Genomic DNA, 27,621 nt, shown 5'->3' on the forward strand with positions numbered 1-27,621 from the left:
TTGGTTAATCTCCTGATGGCGTCATATCGGGGGATCCGGCTTCTTACATATTTCAGTCAACTAGAAAAGTTTCCTTGGCAAATGATCTTCAATCTTCCGTTCAGAATTGAATACCTGATAGGGTGTAGAATTATTTTTTCATTGAATGTGGAAGAAAATTAAATTTTTCGTCTCATACGTTGCATTTTGTTATCAAGTTGAAGAACCTAGCTTGGATTTTTTTTTTAAATATTGAAATAAAACAGAAATTAGACTTTAACTTCGATTTACAGACAAAAAATCGCCGTTGAAACAAAACTTGTTCGTAGCAGTATAGGTTAATAAAAGTTGTAATAACACACACACACACACACACACACACACACACTACTAAAATGCGGAAACCACGGCGATAGTGCGTGTTATAGCATTAAAAACATATGCCAGGGGCTCTCAGGTTCAAAAACTTGTCTTGGGGTTGAAAACTTGCCTGGTAACTATCTCTCTCTCTCTCTCTCTCTCTCTCTCACTCTCCATAGCATCAGTTTCCGCATTAGCACCACGTGTCGAAAGCGTGATTGCGTAACAGAACTTATGCTCCTCTTGTTATGAAAAAAATTATCATTATTTTCGGGTTTAGATGTAGCCCGAATTTTGACGTAAAATTACTCTTCGAGTGTTTTGGCATACTCTGAAATTCGTAATTTTTTTTTTAGGGGGGGTTGCCAGTAATGTTAGTAATGATTGTTTTCTCACGGATTTTTCCTTAAACTTCTGCCAGGTATCTCTTATACTTATTATTATCATTGGGCTTAATATTGTATTTTACAGTGCGAGTACTTACTGTCCAATTGCAACATCTGAAAACTGCGCCGGCCTAAAAACGCGTGTACATATATATATATATATATATATATATATATATATATATATATATATATATATATATATATATATATATATATATATATATATATATATATATATATATATATATATATATATGTATATATATACTGTATATATATTATATATATATGTATATGTATACATATATACATATATATATATGTATATATATAATTATATACTGTAGGTGTGTGTATGTGATTATGTGAGTGTATTATATACTTGCATATTTTATATTACAGACATTTATACGCACAGAAATGCAAATGAACCTGGAAATTTGAAAGCATTCATTTTCGGATTATTCGTTGACTACCAGTGTTCACTCTCTCTCTGTCTCTCTCTCTCTCTCTCTCTCTCTCTCTCTCTCTCTCTCTCTCTCTCTCTCTCTCTGAATCTGTATACAAAAGTTGTCGTATGTGGTATACTCGATTATTCAAGATTAAACATTACGGAAGACACTAGAGCAAGCCATGAATCATATAGACTAGTTGAAGCATGAAAGGCAGCAGGATCTCTGCAAGACTTTTGGAACAGGAGAAAACTGTGAATTGGAGAAAAAAGTAGAATTTATTGCAAAATATTGAATGAAGAATGGCCGTGTTGTGGAAATGTCAGTTTGAAATGGGGTTAGAATATTCGAAGCAGCTGGAACGAAATAAAGTGATACAACGAAAACGATACAGGAGGCTATTGAAGCAAAAAAAAAAAAAGACTCTGTTATGGAAATGTCAAGTTTAAATCTGGTTAGAATATTGGAAGCAGCTGAAATGAAATGTAGAGATTAAACGAAGATGACTCTCTGACACTAGCGGATCCAGAAAAATTTCATGAGGGGGCGGGGTTGGGTGCGGCCACCAATTTTCATATTAAACCTATATATATATATATATATATATATATATATATATATATATATATATATATATATATATATGTATGTGTGTGTGTGTGTGTGTGTGTGTGTGTGTGTGTGTGTGTGTATGTATATATATTATTTCTTTAATCGAGTTTTTATTTTTTCCCATTTTTGTATTTCTTATTTATGTTATTATTATCTAAATCTCCAATGTTATTATTTTATCATTATTTTTCACGGGGGGAGGCACGTGCCCAGGTGCTCCCCTCCCTCCCTGGATCCGCTAGTATCTTTGACATAGTTCTGTTTACATGGAGGGTATGAAGGGGTATAGTCAGATGGAGAGGGCATGTAAGCAGGGCATGTGTGTGCAATGGAGGAAATGATGGTCCAGAAGGGCATTGGTATGAATGAAGAACGAAGGCACATATAAGATAAGATTAAAAGGTGAAGTGATTGTTTATGTGCTTTTATGGCGGGTTGACGAGCTATTGGTGAATCTTTTTTGCAGGTATATAGACTGATTGATGCTGCAGATTTTTTTTTAGCGACGTGTTTCAGCTTAGATCCAACAGTGAGAAGATGAGTCAGGTAGGAATGCCATCTTGTTTTCCAGGGAGAGAGAGAGAGAGAGAGAGAGAGCCTTCCTTTGAGGAAGTTCCATTTCACTATCACCGCAGTGGAAATGACACTTTGAGAAGCAGTGATCATCGTTATCGCCAGTTCGCTATGTTGGGACCCCACTCCTTACGGGATTTTCGATCATTAAAAATAAAAATCAATCAGTTAATCGATCTATCTTCCTCATATGCTTATGTAAGAAGACCTTTGAATGACATTGCACTGACTGATTGGACAAAAGCTGCTAGTGACGGTTTTAACCTTTTACTGAATGCGATGTAGTATAGCGTCTTTGTCCGAAGCTGTTGTTCCTAACCTTTTTTGGACTCAAGGTCCTGTTACCTAATATTCAAAGGATCGCCTCCTTCCGCCCCCTCGGCTACTTTCATAATCAAAGAAAAAAAATCAATGACTGAATTTAAAACAAACCCATCAAAAGTGAGTTTCATTTTAATACTGGTTATTGGAGGCATGACCATTATGGGAGACATTCACCAGGAAATACCTCTTAAATTGAGAGAAAAAAATAGTTATTCTTAATCATTTATTTTTCTTAAAATTTCAAGATTGAATGAGGTGTAGGATTCCCAAACATTCGCCCGAATGTCTGAGATTATAAAACAACAATGCCTTAGCCGTATTTATGGTAGATTTAAGAAATTTAGACCATAATTTTCATATCATTACATTCAATTACACAGGATTCGCAAAGTCGAAAAAGGCCTTTAAATTTCATATCTTGAGTTCTGGGAGTATTCTCTTTCTTTCGATCTTAGGTTCTGTTAAATTAATGATATATTTTATGATGAGTAATTGTCTTAAGCCCATTTTGCACGTGTTGCTTTGGTCAAACCTCTTGTGTGAGATTGCTCGCCATTTTTAAAGGAACTCCAGTGTTTGTAGCATACACTGGATGCGCTTATGCAGCATACACTGGATGTGTATGCAGCATACACTGGATGCGTCTGCAGCATACACTGGATGCGTCTGCAGCATACACTGGATGCGTCTGCAGCATACACTGGATATGTCTGCAGCATACACTGGATGCGTCTGCAGCATACACTGGATGCGTCTGCAGCATACACTGGATGCGTCTGCAGCATACACTGGATGCGTCTGCAGCATACACTGGATGTGTATGCAGCATACACTGGATGTGTATGCAGCATACACTGGATGTGTCTGCAGCATACACGCGTCCCACTGAACAGTGTTAGGTCAAGCAATGAGCTCTCCTTACTGCATTGAACTTATTCTGAGATGTCGAATTCTTACAGTGATGTAATTTGTTCTAATCAGTTTTTTGTTTATTTTTATTTAATCGAACCAATATGACCTTCAATGAACCCTCCCCTCTTCCTCCTCCTCCTCCCCCCACAACCCCTGTAGGTCCACTTTTTGTTGGCATATCCTTTGCTGGAACGTTTTTGCAATGGCTGCTTTTTTTGTGGGTCCTGTACTTCTTCTTCTTCTTCTTCTTCTTCTTCTCCTTCTTCTTCTTCTTCTTCTTGGAAGGACGAAAAGTCAACGGAATGGTCTGGATAGACAAGACGATTTTCACGTCGTCATGAATTTTTTTGTTTTTTCAATTTTTTTGTGTGTGTTTCTTACACGTCTTACTCTCATTTTCCGACAACTTTTGTTGCTTTCTGATGCGTTTTTAAGCAACTTTTTTTTCGCTGAAAAAAAACTGGACCCATAAAAATCTTACCGGATTATACGGGCACTCTCTCAACTTCCCCCTCATTTCTGAGCATCAGCGAATTCTCTCTCTCTCTCTCTCTCTCTCTCTCTCTCTCTCTCTCTCTCTCTCTCTCTCTCTCTCTCAGTTTGTTTTTTATGTGGCTGAATAAATTTCAAAAGAAGGCAAACCTCTTTGCTGTGAAATAATTCACTTCTTCACGCTTCACTATCTGTGTCAAATAAAATTTAATGTTAATATTATTCTTGCTAATTTATTATTATTATTATTATTATTATTATTATTATTATTATTATTATTATTATTATTATTATTATTATTATTATTATTATTATTATTATTATTCAGCTAAATAACGATTTTCCCTAATATCAGCTTTTCACATTATTGCAATATTCACGTTTTAAAGTTGGTCGTATTTTTCATATTTTGACAACTACATCTTTCTGACATTCGTAGTCTTTCACTTACATACATCTCCGCTCATCTCTAGCTTCCCGTCTCAACGTCTTGATCCAAGTAGCTCTGAGTCTTAATTTGGTTTTTAAAATGGTGTATTTTACAGCAGGTCTTGAATCTTTAGGATGTATTCCTGCCTTTAAGCTTAATACCAGACATTTAATGTGATTCTCTGTTTTGTTTTACTTTGCATGGTTGTGCGTGCGTGTTTATTTTTGCCTGGTTTGTAAACATACGTATATGCAGACACACATATACGCACATACACACAAACACATCTATATATGTATATATGTATATATATATATATGTATATATATATATTATATATATATATATATATATATATATATATATATATATATATATATATATATATATATATATATATATATATATATATATATATATATATATATATATATATATATATATACACATACATACATACATACATACATACATACATACATACATACATACATACATACATACATACATACATACATACATACATACATACATACATACATGGTTTACCTAAACATTATCCTGCAAGTTCATATTATGCTATGTAGTTCTTCCTAGTTCGTAGTAAGTGTAGAAAAAAAACTGTAATCATCTATGATATTTGCCGGTTATTTTTCTTCCCTCTTTATATGAAGGAAGCTTTTCTATTAATTTTTTCAGAGCGAATTTACCTTCAAACAGATCTTAACTTTTAAAACTAACTTCCAGAGAGTATATTGTACATGTATTTGTACATACATTATAGAGTTTATAGACTTAGAAGTTATATAGTTTTCTTTTTCAATGATAATCATTTCATAAGGCATTTTGATAGGAGACGTGTCTGTTAAAACTAAGAATATAAGGTCACACGTCAATACATTTCAGTTGCTGGTGTTAAACATTACTATTCTTAATATTCTTCTCGGTATGCAATAAATTTCCACTAGAAATAAAGCATTTTAAACCTGTAAATTAACACCCCAGAAAATTATATCAATAACTTATGATGAGAATGCTCATTGCAACAAGATCATTATTTATACATGGTTTAGATCAGTTTGAAAAATTGACAAATTCAGTTCAAGTAGAAACGCACACAACACCCAAGGTAGACAAGGTAGAAGTTTAGGACATAAGCATTCTTAATCAGAGTTAGATGGAAGGTCGATGACGTTGATATATTAGATGGTGAAGGAAAACAATGACACCTTGTAAAATAATCAAATGGACAACATGCTGTTAGATTAATTTTGCCTTCTGCCAACTGCATGCAATAAGGAAGCAAAAAAAGTGAAACTCAAATGAAAACAATAAGATTTAAATATGAACATCAAAATTTATATATAATTCATCAAACTTGAGATAATAAAATAATAAAATGAAAAGAAAAAGCAAAGACCAATTGATGTTTCGTAAGATTGACAATCATATGTCATTAATTTTAATTATTACTCCCGTAGTGGGGTGGTTCCGGCGGTGTACCTCACGCGGTGCACCGTAGGCATTACTTAAGGTACTTTGCGGCGTTCCTTCGGCCCGTGGCTGCAGCCTCTTTTGTCCCTTTTACTGTACTTCCGTTCATATTCTCCTTCTTCCATCTCACTTTCCTCAACCCTCTACTAACAACTGTTTCATAGTGCAACTGTGAGGTTTTCCACCTGTTATCCCTTTCAGACCTTTTACTCTCAACTTCCCTGTAAGCCCTGAATGACCTCAAAAGTCACAGCGCTTGGCCTTCGGCCTGAATTGCACATAAATTGTAAACTGTAAATTTTAATTATTACAACGGAAGTGATGGAGTTATATTTCATTTATAATTTTAGTTACTAGATTTGGCCCTTTTTGAAAGGTAATTTCCTTTTAGCTATCAATTTATTCTATTTTATTTTCATTTATTTATTTATTTATTTATTTATTTATTTATTTATTTATTTATTTATTTATTTATTTATTTATTTATTGTTGCATCGCTGGGTTTGTTGTAAACTGGACACGTCTTCCGAAGGACCAGCGGTCTCATTTTGTTGTGCACTGTAGGCATTACTGAAGGTTCTTTGCAGCGTCCCTTCGGTCCCTAGCTGCGACCCCTTTCATTCCTTCTACTGTTCTTAGTCGTTCACATTCTCTTTCTTCCATCCACTTTCCTCAACCCTGTCCTGACAGTTGTTTCGTATTGTAACCTCGAGGTTTTCCTCTTGTTTCACCTTTCAAACCTTTTTACTCTCAGTTTCCGTTTCAGCTTTGGATGACCTCATAGTACCTCACTGGGTGAGCGGCTTTCGTTCTCGCTACCACTCAGTTGGTAGCGAGTTCGAATCCCCGACCGGCCAGTGGGGAACAAGAGGAATTTGTTTCTGGTGATAGAAATTCATTTCTCGCTATAATATGGTTCGGATTCCACAATAAGCTGTAGGTCCCGTTGCTAGGTAACCAATTGGTTCTTAGCCACGTAAAAGTAAATCTAATCATTCGGGCCAGCCCTAGGAGAGCTGTTAATCAGCTCAGTGGTCTGGTTAAACTAAGATATACTTAACTTTTTTTTGGATGACCTCATAGGTGCCAGCGTCTGGCCTTTGGGCCAAATTCTATATTCTATCTATCTATCTAAACTTAAAATTCGAGTGGATTTGCGTGGGTGTAAAATCTATTTGCACTCCACTCTGTGTGTTTGCATGTGCAAATACATTCATGCACAATAAGCTAGATGGCATCAACTTCGCCAGCCACAACAGTTGTAATAAATTTACTTCGCGAGTTTAGCTTCTGTATTTAGTAAATTTACTTATAAAATGGTTTGATGTAATGATCATTGTATTACCCATTTGCAATTGCCATTTCTTGTTCTCAAAAGTACAGCGTAAATAGGATCTAATTTTTATTTTTAGAAAATTACACTAACCTGAAGGGAACTTTTGGAGATTATTTGCACTGGCGTATTAAATTTTCACAGGCACTGAACTGTGGTTATTGCCTGTTTATACACACATATGTTGATGCTAATGCATTTTTACAAGCGAAGGCATAGCTGTAGTTTCTGTATAACTGTAGAATTCGGTGAGGGTGTAGTAGTTTGTCCCCTGTATACCAGACAGGCGATGTCCTTCTCTCGGCAAAGACCCTGATACTTAAGGAGTTTTTTTTATTTTATTTTAATATTATCCCTCGCAGGACCTTGAGGGGATATGGCCTACGTGAATCCTTCATCGTAGTGCCGTGGCCCTGCATGGCCAGTGGCAGTAAAGAGAATTCGATTCTGAAAAAGTTGCCCATCTGCTCGACTGTTTAAAAAAAGAAGAAGTGAGAAAAACACTCTTCGATTGTTTACAACAAATTGCGAAGTGGCAGTATTCAAAAACCTCTTTTATTTCTTCACTTTTATGGAAGTTCATCTTGTTACGTATTCGGGATACAAGGGACTTATTAAAGATGTACAAATAAAGGCAATAGATTAGTTTTAGAACGGAAAAAGAGGAAAAACTCTTCGTTTAAAAAACACGGCCAGAAAAACTGGCGCGCATCGCCTCCCTCACTTGCCCTCGCGGAAGGCTGCGGCGTAAGGACACGGCGGCCGCCATTACTTGTATTCGTCATAGCTTGGGGGACCTCGTCCTCCAGCGTGCTTTTAGAGGTCTTTATCATGATCAGAGCATGCTGCGTGGTCAGTGTCAGTTCGCCCAAACTTGATCGAAGTAACGGGCAAAAATACTAGCTTGCCAGGGACGAAGTTTGCAGACATAGGACCTTCATGTTTCGTATTTTACTTATACCAAAATATCAAGGCTATGAGATTTATACTGTATATGTTTTCAAAGCGATGGCAGCTTTTGGGTGCTTCTGTGTACTGTTTAGAATCAGAGGATTACGTAACCGGTTTTGTTTTCCTGAATGTATCAGCTTCAAAAGCATTCCCTTCTTTTTTCAATAACATCATTTTCTTGTACCTACTTTTTATTAGAAAAAGAGTTCTCTCACAAAACACACACACACACCACCCTATACCATACAGTCTCGACGTAATCTGTTTATTTGGCTTTTTTCACAGTAATTCATAGTAAACTGACAGCTACTGATTGCTTTTAAAAGAAAGCTTAAATAAAATGGGAAGCAGTTATAGGGCATTTCCAAAACAGGTTGCTTCGGTACTAAAAATAACAACAGTTTTATTAAAGCAAATGCAATTGCTAAGACAGTAGTAATTAGAGAATATTTTAAAGTAGGTGGAGTAACTCTGATAACACTGTACACCTAAACATTTCTTGACCCTTTTCTAAAATTTCAACTCTGAATATTAACACTAATAAAATTATTGTTCAGATGAAAATCTCCAGACACATATTTAAAAAACATTGATGAATCTATCCAGTGTTGTGTGTTTTTTTTCTAACCTTGATGTGTTGTAGATTTTTATTTATGTATTTTTTTGCTCTGGTATGGAAAGAATAAAGTACTGTAGTGGCGTAAGTGTGTTTTGGAACTTTCGTTTCCAGATCAGTACAAAGTAGCCACAAATCTGGTGGTTAGGTTAAGCCGGCCTTGTGTCAACACTATAGCAACCAATAAGTCATGATAAGGTACTGTTATGAATAAGAGGCCTGCTGTAGACCTATGGACTCGAATCACTTACTGGAGTTTTGCAGTCAAAGCTCAGATGAATAGGTGCGAGGCAGATAAGAATAATGATAGCTATAATAATGCATACAGCTGTATACTTGTTTCAATTCATAATAATAATAATAATAATAATAATAATAATAATAATAATATGTTCTGTCAAATAATGATAATAATAATAATCATCATAATAATAATCTACATTTTTCTTTAATTTATTTGTTATATTAATAGATTTTCCTCTATCAGGAATTTCTTACCAAAATTACGATTACTGTCCAATCTCGATGGCTAATTCTGAAGTCAACCAACCTTCCTTTAAAATCTTTAAAAATAATAATATTAGCTTTCAGATTTTCATAGGCTTTCTTGATCGATACATGTTCAAAAGTTTCATAGCGGAGGAAATCAACACAATTATTACATCTAAATAAATTCAGTAAAATATATTAGAATATTAGACCCTTACGGTGCAACGTAGTAAGAGGTTCCGCCTGACGATAGATGTGTTCTATGTGTTGTCATGTTGCCAGACAGGTTGTTTGGTCGTCGTAAGAACTGAAACAGATAATCATCTTTGCTTTTTGGTTTTCTGTAAAAGAAAACTATTGTGCAGGCTTTGTCTGTCCGTCCGCACTTTATTCTGTCCGCACTTTTTCTGTCCGCCCTCAGACCTTAAAAACTACTGAGGCTAAAGGGCTGCAAATTGGTATGTTGATCGTCCACCTTCCAATCATCAAACATACCAAATTACAACCCTCTAGCCTCGGTAGTTTTTATTCTATTTCAGGTTAAAGTTATCCATCATCGTGCTTCTGGCAATGATATAGGATATGCCACCACAGATCCGTGGTTAAATTTTGATGGGGCGCGGCTCATACAGCATTAAACCGAGACCACCGAAAGATAGATCTATTTTCGGTGGCCTCGATTATACGCTGTAGTGACTGTACAGAAAGCTCGATTGCGCCGAAGAAACTTCGGCGCATTTTTACTTGTTTCGTTGTATTTATGCTATTTGTTTTTTAATAGTAGTAGTAGTAGTTTGTATCTCTCTCACTTCCTGGTTCATAGTCCCTACAATGAATGAAAGTGAAAGTTAGGTTATCACATAGATAATATCTACAGTTCACTTAACTTCACACTAAGGAAAGTCTTTTAATCTATAGTTTTACTGTTTTTTTTTTTCTCTCTCTAAAATTAATATATGTTCATTTTTCACAGCAGTGTGATTTGCAAACAACCAGCTGATTTGGTGTTATGTCCCCTTCCACGATTCGCTTTATATGGGTAACATTATGATTTGGGGATATCTGATAAAGTTCTCCATGTGACCTTCTGCTCCCTATTTTTTATTTTATTTATTTATTTATTTGCAACACGTAAAAAGAGTTGTTTCCAGAAAACTGGGCGTTGGTCATAAGGGTTCGCATCGTATATTTGCACAGACGATGACACTCCAAACGTCTCTGATGTTTTGATCTACCAACACTAGAATAGGATTCTCCGTTTTAGATCGTAGATTTCAGTAGTTGGTGTATTTGACGAGAGAGAGAGAGAGAGAGAGAGAGAGAGAGAGAGAGAGAGAGAGAGAGAGAGAGAGAGAGAGTTTTGTATGTACAGCAAACAGTTATGTAAACGCATTTACACCATGCACGAATCTATTAAGACAAGTAAAAACTGCCCCGAAATTTCTTCGGGGCAATCGAGTTTTCTGTACAGCGTATAATCAAGGCCACAGAAAATAGATCTATCTTTCGGTGGCCTCGGTATAATGTTGTATGAGCCCCGGTCCATGAAACTTTAACCACGGCCCTGTGGTGGCCTTTCCCATATCATTGCCAGACGCACGATTATGGCTAACTTTAACCTTAAATAGAATAAAAACTACTGAGGCTAGAGGGCTGCAATTTGGTATGTTTGATGATTAGAGGATGGATGATCAACATACCAATTTGCACCCCTCTAACCTCAGTAGTTTTTGAGATCTGAAGGTGGACAGAAAAAGTGCGGACGAACAGACAAAGCCGGTACAGTAGTTTTCTTTTACAGTGAACTAAAAAACCAAGTTCTGGTGTGACTACCAACTGCTTCAGCCATTCCATCTAGTGAATGAGTAAGAGCCACAGAACTATGGTGAAATATGGCCTGGTTTTTCTATGCAGAATTAAAGGTGACTTCTTTCATTTTTCATCTTAGTACAAAGTCAACGTCTTATCTGAAAAGGCATAAACATTGTAAATTAATCTTGCTGTTCTTCACACACACACATACACACACACACACACACACACACACATATATATATATATATATATATATATATATATATATATATATATATATATATATATATATATATATATATCATATATAATTTCGATTCCGATCAGGTCGTCTGGAAGATTTTTCGAATAATGTTTCGAAAGCGAGGGAATAACTATTTTATGGTTTTTTAATGCATGTATGGAGACTATAAAAAATTACTCTAGATTAGAATTTCGTTCTGCGTGAGTTAGGTAACTCATTGAGGACATATAAACCTCATAATAGAAGCTGGGTGATGGGACTTTAATTCTTTTGAGAAGGAAAATAAAAAATTAAAAATATATATGGACAACGAATATATCTTAATTCTACACGCTGTTGACATAATAGGCTTCAAAATTCCAAAAAGAAAAGTTAGGTTTTTAACCATTATAGAATTTTGGACTTTGAAATATAATTTTCCTATGTTTTAATGTGTGTTTTGAACGTTTTCTGACATTCGTACTTTTAGAGATAACTGACTCCATCCTTATATCTTACAATTCGAGGGACCACAGTGGGAAAGTGAGGTTTTTGGGTAAGGGAAAAAACAAAACGAGGGTAGGACCTCAATCCCATTGACAGTTTTCATCAGATTAAGGTAAGTTCTTGGAATATTTTTAAAACTAATATGAAGCACTAGAGTGAGATCCTGGTACACTAGGCTAGTTAGGTCATTTGCTAACGAAACCAACATCAGAAACGTTCAGAGCACACATTAAAAACAGGAAAATGGGTAAAACTGAAGACAACTACCCTGCTCCTATGGTTCGGTAACTGTCCCTTTACGTTCAAAAAGGGCGCCGTGTTTAGTACTAGTCCCTTGGGGATGAAAGCAAATACATATAAAAAGATGGTAAATATCATAAACCTAAACAAAAAGCGATAAATTTTGCGGTCGGCGACAGGCGGGGACCAGGCAGCGCTAGTTTTACCGGCTTATGGTATATTCAGGTCCAATATGCAATAATGATTTAAAGTAGAATTGTACCTAAAGTTACATGACAATGTTCAATCTTCCTTGCATGTGTCTGTCTACCGGATTAGAACAGCCCTTTTCATCTTGTTGACATTAAGGATAATGGCCTCTTTAAATCCTAAGTTCTACATCGTATGTCCGAGAAATACTCATAGAAAACGTTTTAAATGCTCATAAAAGAAAATGTAAATTTTATGCTAGACTGTAACAACCCTACAGAACGGTAACTTCCAAGATTTGTTTTTAAATGATTGCTTGGACTGACTTTTTTTCCCAACAGTGTTAATTATGAATTAGATAATAGCCGTAAGATACCCGGCTCTGCGTGAAACTGTACACAAGCTAACGCACACTCTACACACACCATATATAAAACCGTTTTCCATAACAAAGGGTGGCTGCAGATAAACACATACACACACACACAGGCTTGCGGTCACTACCAGATTCATATATTAATTGCTGAGTCATAGATGAGCTCCTGTGCAGTTAAACTTCTGCAGTTCTAAGTACTTCGAAGCCTTCATTGAAGGCTCATCAGCAACATGTCAAACCCCTATACAATGTGATATCCATCCTGTTCATGCACGCTATCTCGTACTTCATGAATATCAAAGCCCTTCCTTTCCAGTGCTTCTGTCATAGAATCTATCCTGCCTCTTCTAGGTTTTAAACTCACTTCCCTTTTAATTTAAGACTTCTGAATGACACTGTTTTCGCCTGCCTAACGTCATCCATTCTTTCTGAAAACCGAACCATCTCAAAACACTGGTTCAACCTATCACTTATGTTACTGTTCATCAGTTCTATATATCTACACTTTCCCAATATCTTAGTTATTTGTAGTCCTCGTATACTACTCAAATAGTCTCGGGCTAATCATCTTCCATTGTTTCTGAAATCTCTCTCTCTCTCTCTCTCTCTCTCTCTCTCTCTCTCTCTCTCTCTCTCTCTCTCTCTCTCTCTCTCTCTCTCTCTCTCTCTCTCTCTCTCTCTCAGTAAGCCATTCATCATGCATGTTAATCAATGTCATCCTCCACCTGTGAGATTTTATTTTTGCAATCGACATTCATGCGCATTATTATTATTATTATTATTATTATTATTATTATTATTATTATTATTATTATTATTATTATTATTATTATTATGTTGCACACATTCTGTATCAGCATAAAGAGCAAAGGACTTGTTTATTTATTGGTTTTACAGATATAGCCTACGTAAAATGCTGTAGGATTGATCTTATAACAAATAAACAGAGTACGCATTTTCCTAGCATTTTATGTCATCTATTAAGGAATTGGCAAGTCATTGTGCGCTTTATTGAGTACAGTATCCTGTTTCATTTATTTTTCGTTTGTTCAGCATTTTATCGCGAGAATTATTAGTTATTAATTAAGGTGACGTTCGGTGTTCCTGTTCATCGTAACTTATCAAAGAGATTAGATTTCATCGTTAATCCTCACTGATATATTTTCATATATTTTAAGGATTTTAAATTGATTTTGACATTAATTTAATTAGACGCCTGGCGCGTCGTTTTTTCCTGTAGAGATAAAATACCTTACAGGAAAATGACAATACTTCACCGAGATTCCGAACTCGGCAATGTTTACCTGAGAGTAGCCAGGTACTCTTTTCCTCCATTAACTATAAACACCAAAGTGAGGCTGACTTTAAAACGGGGGGGAAATAATGTACATTTTTTAATTATTCAGATAATAAAAAGCATCTACACACTAATCGTTCGACAATTTATCAACGAATAAAACGAGACTTTTATTCTTGAACGTCAACATTCCTGATGACGTGTGTTGACAACACAGCTGAGCCTGACACCGCCAGTGCTTTTGGGTTTGGTTCAATCATGCAATGCGGGCAGATATCAAAAATTAAATTTATTGTAGTGTTCCTTGCTCCCCTGCTAAGGGAATAGCTTCTGCGGTATGTAAGTAAGAATTCATTGCATATATTGTCACGTAAGGGGGCGAGGAAATGGCTTTAAGTGCCGAATTCCAAAGTTATGGTCTAGGCCTATGGTAGTCTCTTGCTATGGCCAGGGGCCGATAACCTTAGTTAATCAGTCGGTTGTTTAGCGTTTGCTGTGTTGGTGTATTGGTATTTAAATTTTAATTATTTTATAGGCCTCTAAAAGCTGCTCTGACACGCAGCCATGGTAGTATTTAAAGACCAACAGCCTAGGCTAGAAATCCTGTGCTAGGGTGACTATCCTAGGCCTATTCATAAGTTGCCAGTAAGACTCGAGCATGAAAAACCATTTTGGGTTTTGGTGGATTTTTCAAGCAAAAATGGCTAGGAAATGATAGAGCACTAAAAGAAACTAGAAATACCACCCTAACGTAACCTAGGGGTGTTTACTGGTTACGATTTGGCCATATTAGCTATGGAGGTGGGGGCCCACCAGTATGGTCTTACCTTACAAGTCGTAATTTGATTCATTTTTTTTATTTATCATTTGCGCATAGTATTTATGGGGCTCAATATAACGAGAGTGATGAGCTCCGATAATGTTTTCCGGTCCGAACATCCCAACTTGACTTTTTATTATATCTTTCGAATCTTCATAAAGAAATGAAAAAATATCCGTTATACATAATTCTTGCAAACTAATATTTATCACAATAAAAATAAAATATATGTAAATAATTGAGGATTTTTTCTAAGTGTTATGCAAAATGCAATTTGAAGGGACATTTGATCCCCCAGGGGCTAGTACTAAACACAGCGAAATAGCGTGGATGAATCACTGTTTCGCCGTACTAGCCCTCATGGAGTTCAGACCGGAAACGAACTTTTACCAAGAGCTCTTTTCCAAAATGTAGATTGCAGTTTCATATCGTGCATTGGCAACTACGTGAGATAACGCAGTCCAGGTTGAAGTTGGGAAGGGTAATCCATGATACTACTCATGAACTGTCCAAGGCTAGGCTAGGTGTGAGATTATTACTGATGTCAGATTTTGTATTGTGTTCATAGGCTAAACCTACGTTACCTAGCCTAAGCTATCGGATAGGCCAGTTAAGTTGTGGGTAAAACTGAAGGCTGTTACCACGCCCCTGTGGTTTAGAAGCTACCAGTCTACTCGCAAAATTGGTGCCATGTTTAGCACCAACTCCTTGGGGATAAATTTAAAACATAAACACATGGTGGTAAATATTCAGGTCAGCAATCGGCAGGAACCAGGCTGCTGTGGTCGTATTCAGTTTTACTTTGTTGCGTTCTTAACAGTCAACTTTTTTATGCAGTATTTTGTGTGTCAATAATTTGTTTTCTGTGTGTACCACATTGTACAGCTACATGTTTTTGCACAAACCTTTTGGCTGGCATCTGACTACCTGTTGTTGCGTAGGGTAATGATCCCATATTTTCCACACCCTTACAACTGTCCCATTTCCACGTCCCTCAATTTTCACAGCCACATCGCCTCCCCATATTCCACTGCTCTGCTACATCTTAGGCTTATACGTGGTTTCTCCTTCTCTCCATAACCTCTGTATTATCTAACAAGGCTTTTTAGCCACGTAAAATAAGTCTAATCCTTCGGGCCAGCCCTAGGAGAGCTGTTAATCAGCTCAGTGGTCTGGTAAAACTAAGGTATACTTAACTTTAGGCCTATGATATGACACTACTAATTAGTTTTTCATGCTGGCCTGTCTGTCTGTTGGTATGAACCAATAACTAGATGGATCTTGTATTATTATCTTCGTCAGAATTTTTGACAAAATTCTAATCTGATGAGCTTCTGCTTCTTTGAGATATTGGTTAAATAATCAGAGTGCTTGGCTTCGGTATTTTACCTTATCCATTGTACATTATCCATGGTACAGATATATATTGTTCTTTGCCATGTATATACACCAGCACATTTCACCATTTTTGCACCATTGGAGTAGTCTAAGTAAGTTACTGAGTCATAAGATGATGCATAATTCTTCTAGGAACTTTTCTATCAGTATTGTTTAAGAAGCCTTATTATGTACCATAGACAATCAAACTTTTGGTGCATTGCTAAGAATCATACAAAAATTTTCTTTTGTGTGTCTAAAATCTCTTTATTTAAGCTAGCCTAACCTGTCTTGGGCTTAATTATTTTGCACTAGCAGATCTTTATAAAAGCCTGATACTGTATTGTGAGACTTCAGGTTTACCACAAAAATAGCATACAGTATGTTAAGGTAGGATTTCATATCTAATTAGCCCATGCCTTAGGCCTAACTCACACATCTTGAAAAATAACTGGTAGAACCTAACTTCATGTTTGCCTATTTATATGGCATTGATGGTTAGTATAAATAAGCCTAACTTAAGCCCCAAGTTAGGTTAGACTAAGTTTGTATTGGCTGGGAAAGCATCCAGCAGTTTTAGATTATTATGACATTAGATGTTCCCAAAGCATTTTGAAATTTCAAATAGCAAATCCAGTTTTGCCAAATGATGATTTTCCTAAGTTGAAAAATTATTTCACTCCTCCTCTATAACTTGTTTATTTATTCATTTTTGCATTTATTTGATTGACAACAGTGATTAGTAGCAGGAAATAGATATCCATGAACCAAGATGGTCCTTACTCATGTTTCAAGTTTTGCATTTATGCTGCAGTTTTGTGTGTGTACGAAAATACATGACTACCTTCCGATTTTAAAAATGTTCAGATGCTTGAAAATGGTTCAAATAACACATCAGTAGGCTGGTTCAGCAAACAAATCTGTCTTATAACAACTAGAACCTTGTTTGTCCATTCACAAGCAGTCCATAGCCGGAATCGTGCTGAACCCATTCCCAGGATTCTTGTATTGAAATGTTAAAGCTTACAAAAATGTCATTTATGGTAGAATTAGCTAGAGAACCTTCCTTAGTAATTTACAGTGGTCTAAGTTTAAGTAATATTCTTTAGTCCATTTTTCTCATATTTTTCAAGAAACACTACAGGCAGTCCCTGGTTATCGACGGGGGTTCTGTTCCTGACGCCGTGACGATAACTGAAAATTGCCAATAACAACACTTATCGGCACTGATAACCAGGGATTGGCGTCACTGTTAAGTGGGGATCGGCGCCAATAAGCAGAGATCGGCACGTATCGGTGCTGAAAATCCAGTTATCGTTGTCACTAGGCAAGCGCCGTAAAACCGGGTCACTGATAACCGAGGCTGCCAATAACCGGGGACTGCCTGTAATTAGGTTTGCACCACCCAACCCAAGAATTCCAAGGAATGAAACTGGTTTATGTAATTATATATTTGTTTTCAGAGTTTTAAGGAGCCTCCTGAAGTATGTCTGAAATTCAGGTACCACCAGGACTTGTTGATGCAGTAGACAGTTTGAAGGAAGCATTGAAAGCTGGTCGCACTGATATCTTTCGGAAGTTACTAGATGCCTGTGAAACAAGTAAGTGTATAATCTAAGTCTCCTGAAGTTTACATACCATGCACAGTTTATATAAAGGTGGATGCTCCAAATCATTAAGGAAGCTACCTTTTTCCAAAACGTTTGTCAATATCACCAAGATTCTTCATGTTCTGCTAAGTAAATGTTGGTGTATTTAAATGAGGATATTGGCTCCTTCAAATGCCTGTTTTGCCAGTCTTGAGAGATCAAGTAAAGCCCAAAAGCCATATTGTCTCCCTAATTTTTCATAATTAGTATGAGATGATCCCACTGAATGCCTTCCCCTTTTTTGTTGGCTCCTCACTTCCAACAAAATCTCACATCTTAATCTGGATGGGAGGGATTCCTTCCCTTCCGTCGGTAGCCAACTACCAGTATCCACTTTGTTTAAAGTTAACCTGCTGGCTCCAGCTTGCGCTAAAAATAAATACCATATATAAAGACCTCAGGTTTGTATGTTAGGAAAAAAAATTACTTGAAAAAAATGTCATTTTTACTTCCATCAACATTTTGGGTGACATGGTTATTGTACAGTACGGTACTTCAAAGTCTTAAGGAGAAATGACATATATCATGTCAGCAAATCTGCTTTAAAGAAATTAAGTTTGTTGTTTTGAGGCTTATGTTCTTTTCCCCTTCTCAACTTATAGAGATTTTTATGTACTGTATCGAGGCCTGTTTTGGATATTGCTGTAGCTGGAATGTTTGTTCTTTTTTTCCTCTTCTTGGTAATGTTGAATCAGAGATAATTCACTAAGTCAGTGACCCCCACGGTTATACCTTCTCTGTATCCTCTTTCCTTTGGAATGTCCCCAAAGTCTATTGGTATTATGTTGGAAGCACTCCCAAAAACGAAAAGCAAAAGCCCTTCTGCTCAGGGACTTTAGTCCCATATTACCTGTCAGACCACACTTCCACAGTTATTTTATGGAGACCTTATATTTTTAGATTTCTGTGTATGGGGACTGTTCTCTTCTCTCTGCTGGCAAGCTTTGCAGTTTTTCATGAGAAGACTTAATATTCTTTTAATTACGACACACCCAAATAAAAGTTCTTGTGTACATATCATGCAGGCAGTCCCCAGGTTATGGTGTTCCGAATTTACGGCTCGTCTCATGATGCCGTCAGCGGCTTTACAGCACTACCCGGTTTTACGCTGCTTATGGTGCCATAAGGCACTCAAGCGCCATTTATTCCCATTACAGGCAGTCCCTGGGTTACGGTGTTCCAACTTTATGGTGCTTGGCTTGCGACCCCATTAACCTGATTTTACAAGGCCGTAACCCAGTTTTACGGCACTTACAGCCCTGTAAGCGCCACTTATTCCCATTTAAGGCATTTTTCAGGTTACAGCGCGCGCGCCGCTGGGAACGGAACCCTTGCCATAAACCGGGAACTGCCTGTATTGTTATGAGTTTTGGTATTGAGAACATAATGGTGCTGTCTTGCTTAATTGAGTTTATATAACCCAGTGTGTTAATTTTAGAAGTTTAAATGTTTTTACATGTTTACAATGCTTACAATGTCCCAGTCTCCTGTTATTATACTAAGTTTGTTGTTTTTGTTCCCCATAGCATAATCTAATAAAGGTAATTTGTCTTGGATTAAAATGTGTACATAGCAACAAATTTATATGTATATCACAAAGAAACTGGAAGAGTAGTTGGAATGACCATAAAAGTTGCAAAGCAATTTTTTTTTTTTTTTTTTTTTTGTGGAAAGTTACAGCTTCTTCACTGATGTTTTTCAGACTTGTACATGTATTGTGATAATTCTAAGACAATTTCTAGGTCACTTTTGCCAAGAAATATTCTAACTAGTATTTCTAAATTACAGCAGATAATGGAGGTGGGATTCAAGAACGAAAGCAGCTGATTAATTCTCTTGCTACGGAAGATGGCACCTTTTTGCACATGGCCACAAAGGTATGACAAGTAGACTGTTGCTTTTAAGTTACTCCATTTATTATTGGAAATTATTTTTAATTTTCTTTCAGTTTTTAGTTTGTCCACTGTCACTTTGATATGCTGGATTATGAACACTTTATTTGGTCACTGCGGTATTACTTTACATTTGGGTTATGAACACAAATGCATAATACTGGTGTGAAGTTATTGTTCATGACAAAAAAAGATCATGACATTTTGTCCTTTTGTTTAACATTGGATTTCAGCTTCTTACAAGATTTTGTGATAAATTTGTGTGTAGCCTTTTGTAAATTGCATCTCATCGTTGATGTTAAACATATGAGAAATTTCATGTGCTTGTACAATGAATGAGAAAATTCATGTGCTTGTACAATGAACAGATCTCTTACTTTACTTTGCTTTTCATGTTACCTTGTTAATGTAGTCTGTTATTTTTGAAGAAGGAAATATACTTGCCTTTACCATGAGGGCATTGCCTGTACCAAGTTAATTTTAAGCTTACATGTACAGGGACCCAACATGTCAGCATTCATACCAGCTTTATATAATTTGCAGAATGAAAACTTGATTTGTTGGACAGAGTGACTTGTAGGACAATAATTTTGAAGGTTTTCTAAAGTGCTTTCTAGATTCACTGAAAATTACAGTTCTCTGCAGTGGCAGGTTTTTGTATTCTTAAGTGCTGACCACATTCTTATGTAGAAATGCAGGGCGTTTCTTAGATAAGAATGACATGGAAATTCCTCATTATTGTCATTCGTAGTTTGTTATCAATAAGAAATGCAATATGAAGTTTTATGTAATAAAGCATTGTTTGTAATTAGTACTGATTTTCCATGAAGTGCTGTCTGTCCTGCCATGCATTATTTAATAATTTTGTGAACTTTTCTTGTTACAGCTTGGCCGAGGGGATATTCTGAGGGCACTTTTGGCTGCAGGGGCTGATCCAGGAGTTCAAGATGCCAATGGCAATACACCCCTGCAGTTAGCACCTTCTCCACCTATTTTAGCAATATTCACAGAAGAGCTGTTAAGAGCAACAGCACAGTCAGAGTAAGTATAAAGTATACTGTCTTTTTTCACATCAGTTTCATTGACGATCACCACTTTTACAGCAGGCAGAAAAAGGAAATACAGGCAGTCCCTGATTTACGGTGGGGTTTCCGTTTCCAGTGGCGCTCCGTAACCTGAAAAACAGCATAAACCGGAACATCATAATAATAGTGGCACCAAAAACCGGGTACGGCGCCATAAAATCAGGTTAAGGGCGCTGTGAGCTAATTGCCATAAATTCAGAACGGCATAATCCAGGGACTGCCTGTACCTGTACACTACTTTATGGCCTATGAGTTTTATCATACCTTTGACTGCTTAAATGTATTTGGAGTACTGTATTCACTTTGACCAGATCTAGGTAGGAAGAGATCTAGGGTGCATTAGACCAAGTTTCTGAAGTCATCTGAGTGAATATAAAAGGTCTGTTTGTTCAATTGATTGCCTCCAAGGCCATTACCCCTAAGGAACTGAAAATGTACAATACAGTAGTTGGTGAAGGATAGTTTCCCACTGTACACCATGATCTTTGTGTGCTTGATGATCGTTTTGTTTTTGAACATTATCGTGTTCATCTTTACTGAATTAGGTTTAGCTTGGAAATACTGTTAGCATCTCTTTTCTTTTTACTTCTTTGCAATCGTTGGATTCTTTTGGTTGTATCTTGGAAGTGCACTTATAGTCTTTCAAAAAGTAATTTATAAATTTCTTTTTACTTTAGCTGCTGTTTGTGGGTATTATGTGGCTGATATGTGTAATCTGTTTTACTTGATACTGTTTTATTGATTAAATTTTCTATATTTTTCAGTGTTGGCCGAGTATGTCAGTTGGTTGCTGCAGGACTCAGTATCAATTCTCACGATAACCCATTGAGTCGTAATACGCCTCTTCATTGGGCTGCATCTTTTGCTGATCTGGACACACTGTCTTGTTTGATAGGTGGGTATCAAAGAAAGAGGCTGCAAATTTGAATGTATTTTTTAATATAGTTGACAAGATTGACCTCTTACAAATGAGAAATAGCACACCGTATTCTGTTGATGTGAGCAGGCTGACTGAAGTAAATGGCTGTATGTAAAAATGTTCATGTGTTCATCATGAAAAACATTGTATTTCATACCTGTGATTGGCTTGGGATTCAGTTTGCCTTTGGTCACACACTTATAAACCCAGGAAGCTTGCTTGGACTGCAGGGACACGACAAGAAACATTGGAGCATCTTTATTGATGTCTTTAATTTTTTTCTTCATATCTATGACCTCTTCCTCATATCTGCTGTTAACATTAGGTCATCTACATAATGCTCCTCTGAGGACCCTTCTTTTCTTGTTTAAATTTTGATTCATTATCATGATTTTCATCTGTTACACAGTTTGGTATCAGATAACTCCTCTCCATTCACTTGTATCTTGTGCAGCTTTTGCCAGAATTCTTATCTGATCCTAGTGGATATCTGTGTCCCAACTCCATGATCTCCTTGGCTTTTCTCTGATACAATAGATATTTACATGAATTTTTTTGGTTAATTAGTTTTTTCTCAAAATTCCTGTGCATGCAGATTTTCTGATAAAACATTGGAAATTGGGGTGGCTTTCATACATGTAGTGGAAGTAACCAAAAGTTCCTTCTGCAAATGACAAGAGGTGCTTTCACCACTCATATGAGTGGTACGATGCATAATAATGATAATCTGTTGGCACAAATTAAGGAACTTGTAATTTAGCATGTTATATTTTTCTTATGGTTCCATTAACCTTAGTTACTACAGTGTACTGTGCAGTGTACTGTATTTTGAAGGATGAAGCCTCTTTCATTTTCTTTCTGTACCTCTTATATGTGAGACCTACAGTAGGCTACATAAGGGCATTGGAATGCCCAATCCTTTGGCCTCCACACTTTAAAAAGATTAAACTGAACATAAACATTTTTACTATAGCACTTTACCTTGTGAATATTGAGCAACACTATTTCATGGCAATAACAGTTCCATGTACACAAAATCATGCAAAGGCTGCTTTCTTATAACTCTTGTAAGTGTACTTCGGGAACTGCATGTAAGTTGTATTGACAGCATCATGCATCTAAATTTCTGTCTGTTGACAGTGTTAACTGTTAGGTAATGAGAGATTAGTAACATTATTCTTCGCCTGAATATGTAGTATCATACTATTAAAATGTGATATCGCAGGTATTGGAAATATTGTGGATTTTATTTTAAAGAGTACTGTTTACGTTATCTTGGGATCATTGTGCAGAAATGTCAGAGTAGGCAAAAGTTAAGGAAATGGAAAATTACATTGTTTATTGATTAACCTAACCAGATTACAGTACTTTGCAGCATGATAACCATATGGGTTATAGAGGATGTATGTAAGGTTTAACTTTTCATTAATGTGTATATAATGCATTGTTGTATACTCAAGAAAACTTTCATAATACTCATTTCTAATTTATTCCTTTTGCAGCTCGAGGGGCAGATGTAAATGCAGCTAATAGTGATGGGGCCACCCCCTTGCATGATGCTGTAGCTCGAGGTGATGAAGATATCATAAGAATACTGTTGGAGAACGGAGCTAATCTACATATCCAGTGCTACAAAGGGTGGGTAGTAGTACTTTTTATATTGTCTGAATCATTTGGGATCATAAGACCCTTGTCGTATAGTATTATCTGGTAAGAGATGTTTATACTGTATTGATCAAAAAGGTTATTTTTTACTTACATGTAAAGAAAATTTTAATGCTCTCAATTGAGAAATTTGGATGACTTTTAAATTTTCTTAAGTATGACTTGACATTGGTTAACAAGTGGCCGTTCATTGTGTTTGTACCTTTAAGCAACTGTCTTTTCTCATTTATGTGACCATGTAGTTTGATAATATGTACATATTGCCATGGAAACATTACTAAAGATTCTGTGCAGCTTCCCATCTGCCCCAGATGCATTGCTTTCTATATTTGGGTATTCATTTCCTTCCTTTGGTCTCTTTTCTTGTAGCTGTCCAACTTCTTTAACTTCACCTGTACCTTTTTTCCCTTTAATTTAAGAAGAAACCTTGTGGATGAACCGTGTGAGATCCGAGAATTATGATTCATTAGTGTAAAATACATAGTAACGGTATTAATATGTGGTCTGTTAAACTTTCTGTGATTAGTTTAGGTGAAAAAACCATGTATTTTTAGTTGAATAGAATGATATAGTTCAAATTATACAGAAATGGAGATTGCAGCTCTTGAAAATAAAGTTAACAAAAGGTTTCAATGCTCAGTCATCAGTTATTCTTCTTCTGAATTCAGCCAGGGATACTGTATGTTTATTTGGAATTCAGCTACTGAAAAATACCTGTTTCTGCATTTAGACTTTATTAACCAGAAAAGTTTTTGTTGTGAAATGAGCCAAGAATTTTACTAGCAAATACAGTATATTCTGAAACTTTTAATGGCATATTTGTAAGGTAAGCATTACATGAGAAGAAAAAGTAATATTACAAGTGGGTTACTTTATTGGCATGTTTTCCTATTAATAGCCTACTAAATTTTGAAAGATTTCACATGAATAAATGTTTTGATAAAATTTTTACATTTAATCCAAAGTACTGTACAGTACTTGACAATTTGCTCTTCATGTCATTTCTTTCATGTAACCAGAAATGAATTATGAGAAATATAATTGTATATATAAGAATAACCAAAGTGTAATGCAGAAAAGTCACACTTAATATGTCAGTGATTACTATGGTCACTTTTGTTGTAACAGCTTGGGCTATAGCTTCTATGAAAATTTAACCCTCATAATTGCATTGAACATGTAAAAGCAAACTGGTATGCCTCTAGCCTCAGTAGTTTTTAAGATCTGAGGGCAGACAGACAAAGCCATCTCAATAGTTTTCTTATACAGAAAACTAAAAATCATTAGACAATTTTTTTGGGAAAGTTACTTTTCCATTGGAAATATTTTTGTAGCTGCATGATCTTAAAAATTTTTCTTCATTGTTATAATTTTAAGCAACAGTAAATTTTAAAGTTAGAATAAAGTGATATGTAAGCCTAAACTAACAACTTTCCAGTTTGTAAATTATTGTCATGTATTTTCAGGAGGCATAAAGGAAAAACTGCTTATGAACTGGCATCAAGAAATCCTCAGTTGCACAATTTTATGGAAGAGTATGCCTCCTTAATCAATAAGGACTCTCAAGTAAATGGCTCTTCGACGTGTAATGGTAGCGTGTCTCCGCTCATTGCTCGACGGTCTTTAACTACCCAAGGTATTGTATACCAGTAGGATTTGTGTCATTTACAGCCAGACGTAATTGTTTGTAATCATTCAATATCAGTACCATGCCCATGTATAACTTAACATAGAAAGGCATTTCAGGCATCACATGTACTACTTGTTACAGAACAAAGTATATTTGTGTTCTATAAGGGATGTCTAGTCTAAGGTTTACCTGTAGTGATTGTTTGAATTTTTTATTTATCCTCTCCTCCTAATGGTTATAACTCCAAGAACAAAGCATAGTGATTATGTAATTTACAAATTGTATGCATGGAAAAAAGTGATAATCACTTCAGCGATGTATTACAGAAGTATGAGTTATGTGAACGACCTTCTGAATTTGCAGAACTTGCCAAATCTCGTGTAGTATCAGGCTCAATGGAATCACTTGTAAGTATGGGAACAGACAGCGTGTTAACAGGTGTGGATCCTGGAGGAGTGGGCGACGCTTTGCTAAGGAAAACATCTGTAGAGTCTCCAGTGCCACGATCTCCATTACAGTCTTCATCTTCACTGGAAATGAGTCCTTGTATGGAGCAGGTAACGTTTTTTATCTGATGGAGCAGTCTTAATTGCTGTTATGTAAAATGTAAGATACTAGATCTTTTCAAGTACATGTGAAGAAAAAGTTAAAAATACTGTACCTCACATAAATTTTTGAGGTTCTGAAATAGGTATAGGACTATTTTTATTATTTTGGTACAAGAAGGATAAATAACTTATAGAATATGTAATTTAGTAGTGGTCAGCAAAATACTGTTAAAATTTTTATTCACTATTTGTTTAATTACCTATTGATTGATTCTTACTCAATTATCATATAAATGTGAGTTTTATTTTATGGCTCTGATAATGAAATAGTAATACTGATTTTCTAGAAAACTATACCAAAAGAATTAATTGTAAAGTAAATTTATAAACTGTAAAAGCAATTTTATGAGGTTCAAAATCACTGGGGGACACTTCATAAAGCTCTGTCAAACTCATATTCTAAATGATATTTTCGTGAATTTCATATACTGTAATCATTATTTTGTAGATGCTTAAATGCTTACAGTTTCCTGTTCAATAATGTGTTGTTATCATCTCTAACGTCTTTTTAAGGTCTGTGAACGTCTGGCTTCATCGCAGTTAACAGCACCTCCTAGACCTCTAGTAACACATTCAGAGTTGCATTCCCTGTGGCCTCAACCTTGTCGCATTACAGAGATTGAAGGCCCCAATTGGATTCCCCCTTCTCATGCTACGCTTGCAGTAGTTTCAGGCGTAGAACCCGTACACAAGTAAGAATTTTAACAAATATTTGTTGTAACAGAGTTTACATTATCATGTGGCTTGAAAAATATTGTGAAGCTGTACATTTACCCATTTTTAGTTAACAGAGTTTACTATTAGAGTACAGATTCATTTCTAGAATTAGGGAACAGGTCCTAATGCTTGCTGCCAAATTTATAAGATCAATTTCCCTGTAACATGTTAGCAACTTTCATGTTTAGCTATGATTGAAATCTTGTGTGATTTCATTTTTGCTGATGAACTGTCAGAACTGTGATTAAATTCATACTTCTGAGGCCAGCTAATACTTGAAGAGATGAATTCTCTCAGGCAGTTTGTCAGTTTTCCCTTTTAGTTTTATCTCTGATAATTTCAGTAGTCAAATTGTTAAAGTGAATTTCAGTTACAAAAAGAAACTTACATTTTGAGTACCGATACGTTCTTCTCTATAAGATCACCTATGTTGGTCCTCAGTAGTGTAATTTTCACAGTGTACTTCATTTACAAAAAGGATACAGATACTTAAATGTTGAGCATGTTCCTCTGTATGAGATCACTTTTATTGGTCCTTTGTTTTATGAAACTGTGTTGAAGGACTGCGTCTATGTCTTACATAAAGAACGTTTCATTTTTATTGAAAATTTTCAGAATTGTTGATGTTTGGGGTGTGCACAAATTGTGGTTAGAAGAAGTTGGGTGCCATGTAAGTCTTGGAGGTGTTGTTGGAAGCCAGGATCCACCAAGTGATCATACATTCACCTGCATTGTTGACCCATCTCTGACCACTCACCCTCACCAGTATATACTAAGCATCCTAAATAAAAAGGTAAAATATTTTCATTAGGTGTGAAGTGTTCTAGAATACAGTACATAATTTTTTATATCCCTGTGGTATCTAGTTATATCTGCATTATTTTAATGCTCATAGGTCAAGTGTTTTGTATCTTTTCAATGATCTGTTGTGAGTTTAGCCTCTAGATATGTGGCTTTTATGTACTAATTGTTTTCCTATGCAAGACAGTTGATTTTGTTTTAAAAAGAATTTTCTTGCATGTAATGAATCTCAAACCAAGTAGCACCACTAGTTACCATTAGTAACAAAGTGCTGTAATTTAAATTCAGTTATTGTCAGCTTACTGACAAAGTCTAAGGGAGGAATGTTATGGAATAATGGTATATCTATGGAACATGTGAATTTTTAAAAAATACTTTTGGCACATCATTACAGTGCTTGTACAG

General features: G+C 35.8%; 1 protein-coding gene across 4 annotated transcripts in view; it reads left to right on the top strand.

Moving 5' to 3' along the window:
• Positions 1-27,621, top strand: part of LOC136842810 (uncharacterized) — a 78,358-nt gene that overhangs the window by 38,003 nt on the left and 12,734 nt on the right. The window contains exons 1-10 of one of the 4 annotated variants that reach the window (XM_067110675.1): positions 14,242-14,388; positions 17,714-17,851; positions 19,688-19,776; positions 20,678-20,832; positions 21,641-21,771; positions 23,298-23,433; positions 24,927-25,096; positions 25,454-25,647; positions 26,212-26,390; positions 27,031-27,208. In XM_067110675.1, the coding sequence (XP_066966776.1) occupies positions 17,737-17,851; positions 19,688-19,776; positions 20,678-20,832; positions 21,641-21,771; positions 23,298-23,433; positions 24,927-25,096; positions 25,454-25,647; positions 26,212-26,390; positions 27,031-27,208 (1,347 nt within the window). In that variant the 5' untranslated portion in view covers positions 14,242-14,388; positions 17,714-17,736. Of the gene's footprint in view, positions 1-14,241; positions 14,397-17,713; positions 17,852-19,687; positions 19,777-20,677; positions 20,833-21,640; positions 21,772-23,297; positions 23,434-24,926; positions 25,097-25,453; positions 25,648-26,211; positions 26,391-27,030; positions 27,209-27,621 lie in introns of those variants that run through there. The other 3 variants (XM_067110674.1, XM_067110673.1, XM_067110676.1) reach the window with 3 other exon arrangements.

The sequence above is a fragment of the Macrobrachium rosenbergii genome, chromosome 10 (assembly GCF_040412425.1).
Source record: "Macrobrachium rosenbergii isolate ZJJX-2024 chromosome 10, ASM4041242v1, whole genome shotgun sequence".
Classification (NCBI taxonomy): Eukaryota; Metazoa; Arthropoda; class Malacostraca; order Decapoda; family Palaemonidae; genus Macrobrachium; species Macrobrachium rosenbergii.